Raw genomic sequence first — 8,548 nt, 5'->3', positions numbered from 1 at the left:
TTATATTGGTTCTATCAAAGATCAAACAATGTCTTCTTCTAGTTTACGTGAACGACCTTTCATCACATCAGCATGCGAGTATATTTATCTTCTTTAAGCGGCGAAAATAAACGTGTTTTCACCCCTAAATCCAAAGTAATTATTTCACTAATGAATATTCATCGCCAGCTAATAAAGGCAACGAAGAATTTTAGTGTATAACATAATGTATATTAATGGCGGGGGATTATACCAATGTTCCACCATAAACAAAACTCCGAAAATTGCTGCCTTTTATACTCAAAGCATCTCCAAGCAAGTCCAAATTTTCCAAGCTAACAAAATCCCATCTTTCTTCATGAACTTTCAGGTCTACCCGTCATCGTCTCCTCTCCCGGTAGGGCTAAATCTCAATGAAGGATCACCAGAATGGCTCAGCAAAGGAGACAATGCATGGCAACTAACGGCGACGTACTTTGTAAGCCTGCAAAGCGTTCCGGGGCTCGTGATACTGTACGGGAGCATGGTAAAGAAGAAATGGGCTGTTAACTCGGCTTTCATGGCTCTTTACGCCTTTGCCGCCGCTCTGCTTTGCTGGGTTTCATGGGCACACCAGATGTCTTTCGGGAACTACGATAGCTATCTGGTGGGGAAGCCTGTTAATTCATTGTCTAATGTGTTCCTTCTTAGTCAAATGGATGATGGTCATAAGCTTCCAAAGGCTGATTATGTGTTCTACGAATTCGCCTTTGCCGCGATTACTGTGATTTTGCTCGCCGGATCTTTGCTTGGGAGGATGAACTTCTATGCCTGGATGTTGTTCGTTCCTTTGTGGCTGACGTTTTCGTACACCGTGGGGGCATTCACTATATGGGGCAATGGGTTTTTTCAATACAAAATTATTGATTACGCCGGTGGTTATGTCATCCATCTTTCATCTGGGGTTGCTGGTTTTACTGCTGCGTATTGGGTAACTCACATACTCTCTCGTCTAACTCTTTTGGTCAAATTCTCTAGAAGGTCCCTGTATTATATGTTTTTATGGATTTAGTCTCTGCTATAATTTTGATCCTCTTGTAATGTGGTTGATTGAGCTGATGACTGCAGGTTGGACCTAGACATTCGCATGACAGACAACACTTTCCACCAAACAATATCATTCAGATTTTAGGAGGTGCAGGATTTCTATGGCTCGGATGGACTGGCTTCAATGGAGGATCTCCACTTTCAGCAGGCCTCGTCACTTCTTTAGCCGTAATAAACACCCATATCTGCACTGCCACCAGCCTATTGATCTGGCTTGCTTTAGACATGGCTGTGTACAGGAAAAGCTCGGTCATCGGTGCCGTCCAGGGGATGATTACAGGTCTCGTGTGCATCACTCCCGGTGCAGGTCTTGTGGATCCATGGGCAGCAGCCCTAATGGGAGTGATGTCTGGATCGATTCCATGGTACACAATGATGGTCTTGCACAGGAAAATAGCATTCTTCCAAAGCGTGGATGATACATTAGGGGTCTTCCATACGCATGCTGTGGCCGGTGTTTTAGGCGGTCTCCTTTCTGGTCTCTTAGCAAAACCCAGGCTTCTGAAACTGATGTACTGTAGCAACATATATGGCCCGGACTTACCACACTGTAAGGGACAGTTCCACCGTGGTCTCAGACAACAAATGGGTTATCAACTTCTAGGAGCCGGTTTTAATCACAGCATGGAATGCTGTTGTTACCAGCATCATTTGCCTTGTCATAAGCCGCATTGTTAATTTAAGAATGGACGAAGAGGCTCTCGAGGTAGGAGATGATGCTGTGCATGGAGAGGAGGCTTACGCCCTGTGGGGAGATGGTGAAAGGATGCCAAAACCTCGCCGTTTCCGTATACCGCTTATCTGCCGCCTTCTGGTTTCGACTAATGTTTGATAAATTTCAGATCAATTCTGGCGTGTATATATCCCATAATCATTGTGCTTATATCAAACTACTGGTAATTTATTTCGAATTCAAACTATTATTACTTCAAAATCAAGAAATACAGTTATGGCGACACGATTTTACAAGGTCCGGTCGTCCAATGTCATGCCACTGTTGTTCCATCTCTGCCTATTGTGCACATTTTATGATCACAACGTCGGGTGTTGGGGGAAAGAATATTCTCAATTATGTAGTAAGAACATCGGGAAGCTGAATCGAGTGTGCTCCAAGTATTTTACCACCAACATCTGGGAAATTTTCATGTCCGGGGAGCGGGTTTACTTTTCCATCGATATCTACTTGCACAGGATACATCAGAAGGTGACCCTGCAATGGTGAGTACTCAGCATTTGTGAATTTCTTCCAGTTCTCTTCTGCAACCCCATTCACCATCTTCACGCAATCTAGACTTTCTGGCTCCTTGAACGGCTTATTTACCTCACCAAGATGCTCTGCCCATAACGACATTCTATATCCATGTACCTGCCAAACTCCAGAGAGGCATCACTAAGTAGAAACTAGAAAGTACACTAAAAGATTCAGATTCTCATCAATAGCTTCCTGGCAATGCAGTCTCGAGGCAGTATTCAATGCCTTATTCTTATTACCAGTTACCATCACTGAACAGCAGCAAAATTATTGATCTAAAAGTCCATAGTTCGCTAGGAAGAAACAATAAGAAGAAAGATATACAAACCTGACCCCGAGGATATTTTTTCTTAGCCCATGTACAATGTGGTTGATAGGCTCCCATAGCAATCTCTGTGTCTTTTGTACCAGCCATAGATCTTTGGTTAATATTAGCTGATCCCACTATTACATACTCATCATCTACTATCATTCCCTTTGCATGCACGTAAATCATGAACCGACCAAATTTTGCAGAGTCAGAGACCTAAGCAAAATATAAAATATATTAATGATATTGCTTCATTACAACTATTATTCAAATACAGAAATCTAGAGTTATGTGGGTTCAGTCCTGATCTGATTTCAATAGACATTAATCTACAACAAGAATCTAAAAATATAACAAAAGGGTTTTGAACAATTACCGAATTACTGCCATTTAGCATTTCCTGGGAGACTTCTTCCCGATTACCAAGACAATAGAAATTGAGGTAATCTTTAGGATGTGCATCCTTAATTTGCATGGACTTGAGTTCTTGTGCAACAACATCATACATCATTTGCATTGTTTGACTCTGGAGACACAAGAGGGGTGAATCTAGGTAAAATACCTTTGGCATTTCTTTAATCAGAACTGAGAATTCCCCCTTCATATCCCGGTAACAGTAAAGGTGACGTCAAAACACTAAACCCTAAACCAAAAATGAAGTCGAATATAAAATAATTTCAACTATGCTCAACTAGTAGAAACCATAGCATATTTTCCCAAAGCACATTATGATAGTCATGCTTCCACAATTGGAAGGTCTTGCACCAGATATTACCTATGGACTAGCAATGAAACAATTTCTTTTCTTCAAGAATTCAAGGTAGGTATATATTGGAATAAACAGACAATTGCCTTGCTGCTTCATGTTTTTATCATAATGGATAAACATAAGATGCTTACAGCTAATGTGGTTCCGGAGCTAGATACTAACCTGCCAATATAGAATTTCCTGTACAGTAGCAGTTTTAGGATCACCCTCGGGCCACAAAGGAATAATGATATATACCGCGAATCTCTCCCTTGCTCTGATTTTAGAAGCAACTTTTAGCGCCAGTTCCATGGGGATCAGATTATCAGCCCCTGCTTATAGCATAAAAGAAAAAGACAATGAAGATCTAACAGAAATAAAATAATGGTAGTACGTTTTAGCTTCTTCGTTGCTACCAAAAGATTAGTAGAGACACAAGACAAATCCATGCACTAAATATTTGGGGGTAACATTCTTCTGGAACCAGAGAATTCCAAGATATGGAAACATATAACATCAATTATCAAGGAAAACACCATTGACCTGCATTTTTATATGATGGCCATGCGTATGAAGATCCAAGGAAATACTGATTTTCAATATATATGTAATGCTGGGCAGATCTGATAGCCTGTATATAAGCAGTTTGAATGCTTTTATCTATCACCAGATTTTTTGCACAGGTAAGATTCTGCAGAAAAGACATCCAACAATAAGAACCATGATATGACATTATACAAGTAAAAATGTAGCTACAAGTAGAAATCTGGAAATGGTGAAAATCCAGAATCTGGAAGAAAAGCTAATACATACAAGGTTTCCTCCATCTTAAAATCAGAAGAAAAGCAATTGCAAGGAGAAACCTGATTCTGAGCTTTTTTTATGTATTTGGGGAATCCTTTCAGTGATCCTGAGTCAATGGAGCGGAAAATCTGTGGAAGAAAAATAAAATCAAAATTGATATTTCCTTCCTGAGAAATGAAGAAAAAGATCAAAATAAACACGTTGTTATAAGCGGTGAAAATATACACAACCTGAACATCCCAGCTTTCGCGTTCATCTTTGCTATGAACATGTACTTTGGGATCATCTTCCGGAACTATTGTAGTACCATCGTCTGCCACACCTAACAGAGGACTTTGTATCCATGAGATTCGTTCTATCCTAACCAAAGAATCATCGTGCCAGTGAGATTTTCCTTTAAAAAGTAGACTGAACTCTTTCCACTTGGTTGATTTCCTCCACCGCTGCTCAAAGTTGATAAGAACATCATATGCAGCAGGCCCTTCGATTCTGCTGTGTAAATCATGCCATGGTTGCCTTGGAGCCTTGGTTCCAGTCTAAAAAGTAGAGACAGGTAGAGAGAAGAGGATAAAATAAAGAAGTGCCAAAATTAGAATTTAAAGTACCTGTAACTAAACCAGAATGTTTGATGATACAGTTGAAAATTAACTGAACAAAATGCCAGTCTCGTAAGGAAGCAGCTTGTTTCAAATTGCAACACAAGCATACATGCCCTAGTCCCAATCTAAATGGAGTGAGTTATATGAATCTCTCCCTCAACTTTTGCTGTCTAAGACCATGCTCCGTGTAAGTAATAGGCACAGTATCACTATTCTTCCATGTCACGCACTCACAGTGACACAGGCTGTAGGTAGTTGGAGATTTTAGTCACACTCAGAAGCAATGCTAAGAAATTACAGTCGTCATTTATGATGCTTAAGTTAGCATAATAAGCACTCATTCAACTGTAGTCAACATTTTTGACCAGGCTGAATTTTTTACAGGGAAAGTAGGATTATGAAAATCATCCTTGAAAACAGTGTCAAGATCACGAAGAAGTCGATGTTCAGGTGTATCATAGCGACCATCACAAAGATCGATACCTCCAACAAATGCAGTTATCTTTCGATTATTACCAGCTCCCTGTGTGTCAACAAGGACACATTTTTGATGATGCGTAAACATGGTTCCAACAACCTGCACAGAATAATTGCAGAAGCAACCTCAGCAAAATGTTTTGTTGAAGCACTTATCAATATCAAATAAAATTTGTTAAATCCATAAAATAGTTCGCTAAACTAATCTACTAAGCAAAACCAGACATGATAAGTAGAATATATGCACCCAGTTAAATCAGCAAAAACTATGCACTGGTTGAGATCCCATCAGAAGTCATCAACCTTCAAAGAACCCTATATAATGCTTTTGTCAAAGATCCATCAAACCTGAATATGCAGGAAATGAGTTCTTCAAGGTAAAGGATCTAAATTTCACATACATCGAATAAGAAAAATATATAATTCAATATCCTAGTGCAAAGCATTAAGGATATTCTAACTCATGACACATGGTTAGTAATACATCAATTAATTACTTGGGCACAAAGATAAAAAGGTTATTTGCCTAAAAAAATTAAATTCTTCATATTTTCTATTGATAGTAAGTTTCTGCTCTCCTTGAACTTAATAAGTTCCGCACCCTAAAATTTTATATGTTCGCCCCAACATAACATCCTGCATACAACAATAGTTCAAAATAAAGAAAGCCTTGCCTGTTGTTTGAAATACCCGAGCTTACTGCTAGCATAGCGTGGAGCCAGCACACAAGTAACAGACGAATGCTTAAAAAATTTCAATGTTTCTTCATCGTGCGTCTGCATCACTCCAACCTGCAACACCCATTAACACACACATTACGATCTCATAATTTCGAATAATCATTGGAGAAAACAACACAGAGTTTCAAAGGAACTTATTTTACCGTACGGATAGCAAATTTATCGCGCGAAGTTTTATCATCCCAAACCAACAACAGAACTCTAACTCCTTCTTCAGATTTATATTTAAGCAATTCACCGAGCGTTAAGTCCCCGCCTCGCGGCAATGGCCGAGTCGGCTCTCTAACAAGATTAATTTTATGAAAAACGGACCACCCAACAATGTAAACCATATGATGAGCCTCGGATATAGCATAACAAATATCTTCCCAACACATCCCTTGGCTATAAACTTTACCGTCGTCTAATTCTATTTTAGGCAACAAACCGTCCCGCACGTGAGCATCCTGGTAAAGGGTCACCTGGTTCCCGTTCCTTAAGGGGAAATACGTTTGCCTAACACCGGCTAGCTCTGGGTCGCTGGCGACGCCCTGCTTATACAACGGGTTTTTCTCGCATGGCGTGAATGTCATATCGAGGTAGATCGTTAGAAGCCGCCTCCGACGGATATTTGCAAGACTCACAGGTTACGCATCTCCGGAAATGATTGGCCATAAAATCCATGTTGGGCAACCTCCTGGCTTCAACAATGGTCAAATCTAAGTCACCGTGAAGATAAATCAACTCCTTCGACCCTTCCTCCGCCATTTTCACAGTACCAAAAACAACTGAGAAAGCTAAAAGAAAAACAAAAAACAATGTCAATGTTTGTGTTTGTGGTTTGGGCTCGGGGCAGTCGGCGCGGCGGTGGAATTTGGTGTTGAAAGGAGAACGGGAAACTGGGTTGTCGTCTAATGAATAAAACAGCGGGGAGGGACGTGGGTTTTGAGGGGTTAATACGAAAACTGACACGTGATTGATCATATATATATATATACATTTTGTCATTGTTTTCGAGGGACACGTGATTCTGAAATCTTGTCTTGAAATTTTAAATTTAAAAATAGGGTAAAATCTGAAAATAGTCCCTCAACGGACTGTTTTTATTGAGTTTATCCAATTATGAAAAAGTATAAAATATCATTAAATTTTAATAAATTAATAACATGATAATTAATAAAAAAATTATAATAATAATTTTTTACACTTTATATTTTATTTTAATTCTTAAAAAATATTTTTCAATTTTTCAATATTGTATCAATTTAATAAATTTAGAATTCTATTTTTTAATTATTTTCATTAGATTATTAAGTTTTAAAAATATGTATTTTTGAAAAAACTATGTGAAAAAATATACTCAAGTCTCACCATAATTTTTTTTTAAGAAAAACGTTTAAAAATTAATGGTACTACTAAAATGGAATTTAAAAGGCTAAATTGATAACAAAAAATATTAAAATAGTTAAAAATAAAAATTCTACTAAGACAAAAGGGCTAAAATATATATTAAGGATTATAAATAAGAAAACACGTAAGGAAAAAAGTGTAAAAAAGAACTAGAAATATTAAGGGATTGTTTGTTGGGCTCTGAATAGAATTATTCAACGTTGAATGTTGATCTGTTCAACATTTAAACTGTTTGTTTTTTATCTCTGAATGATTTAGTGTTGACTGATTCAGTAAAACAGTGTTAAATGATTCAACACATAAATATATTCTGACAATACAGAAATACATTCTAAATAATTCAGAACCATTAACAAACAAGTTAATTCATATATAATTTTTGAATCATTCAACATAAATCATTGTTAAACACTGGGTCGAGGATATACCAGATCACGATCTCCCGAGTTTTGAACAGCAATGGCGAAGCCGAGGTCTTCTCGCCTTCCGGCTCGGAAATCGTCATCGTCAACCATGTTTCTAACCATGCTGATCATCTTTACCTTCCTGGTTTTGATCCTTTTGGGGCTGGGAATCTTTTATATTCCTAGCATTGACGTTGGGAATTCGCCTAAACCCAACGATTTGACCTCGATTGCGCATAACGTAGTCGACAGGTGATTTTTGTTTTCGAATTTTGTGGCTCAGCTGGATGACGATCTGATAATAAACGCGGTTGTTTTGAGGCATTGTTTTATATTGCCAGAAGTTACGCCGATGAAGGCAGAGCTGGAAGCCTAGAGCTTCTATCTACCGTAATTTCTTGGTCAGTTTCTCAAAATTTTGGCTTAAAATTTAATTTGTTTTCTTCGCTCCAATTTTATTTTTAACTCCTAATTATAACATTATTGCAAATGAAGTTACTAGTGAACTAATCAAATTTGTTTGTAATTTATTAGCCTCTTATTTCCTTCTTTTCTTTCAAATTTCAATCTTAGAGAAATTTCCTGTTTCTAGTTCTTGAACAGAAAATGTATCTCACATAAATTCTTAGTCATTTGACGGATCCCTTTACTTCAATGATTATTTGATGTTCTTATAAAATTATTGATATGAGGTGAAAAAAAGGGGAAGAAAACAGGAACCAGATAAAGTTTAATACTAGAATAATATATGGATTCATGT

General features: G+C 37.9%; 1 protein-coding gene and 1 pseudogene across 1 annotated transcript; one reads left to right on the top strand and one right to left on the bottom strand.

Annotated features, from left to right (window-relative positions):
• Nucleotides 1–337: 337 nt before the first annotated feature.
• On the top strand, nucleotides 338–1,916 carry LOC120183834 (ammonium transporter 2 member 3-like). The gene is given in 3 exon segments (XM_039188453.1): nucleotides 338–949; nucleotides 1,087–1,680; nucleotides 1,682–1,916. Coding segments are annotated over 3 exon segments (1,422 nt in total). The 3' UTR covers nucleotides 1,898–1,916.
• Nucleotides 1,917–1,963: 47 nt separating this feature from the next.
• LOC120183833 lies at nucleotides 1,964–6,815 on the bottom strand (annotated as a pseudogene).
• Nucleotides 6,816–8,548: the final 1,733 nt, after the last annotated feature.

Source organism: Hibiscus syriacus, unplaced genomic scaffold (assembly GCF_006381635.1).
Source record: "Hibiscus syriacus cultivar Baekdansim isolate YM2019G1 unplaced genomic scaffold, ASM638163v2 tig00112813_pilon, whole genome shotgun sequence".
In the NCBI taxonomy this organism is placed as follows: Eukaryota; Viridiplantae; Streptophyta; class Magnoliopsida; order Malvales; family Malvaceae; genus Hibiscus; species Hibiscus syriacus.
The sequence above is the reverse complement of the archived record's forward strand: the minus strand, read 5'-3'. Positions and strand labels throughout refer to the sequence as shown.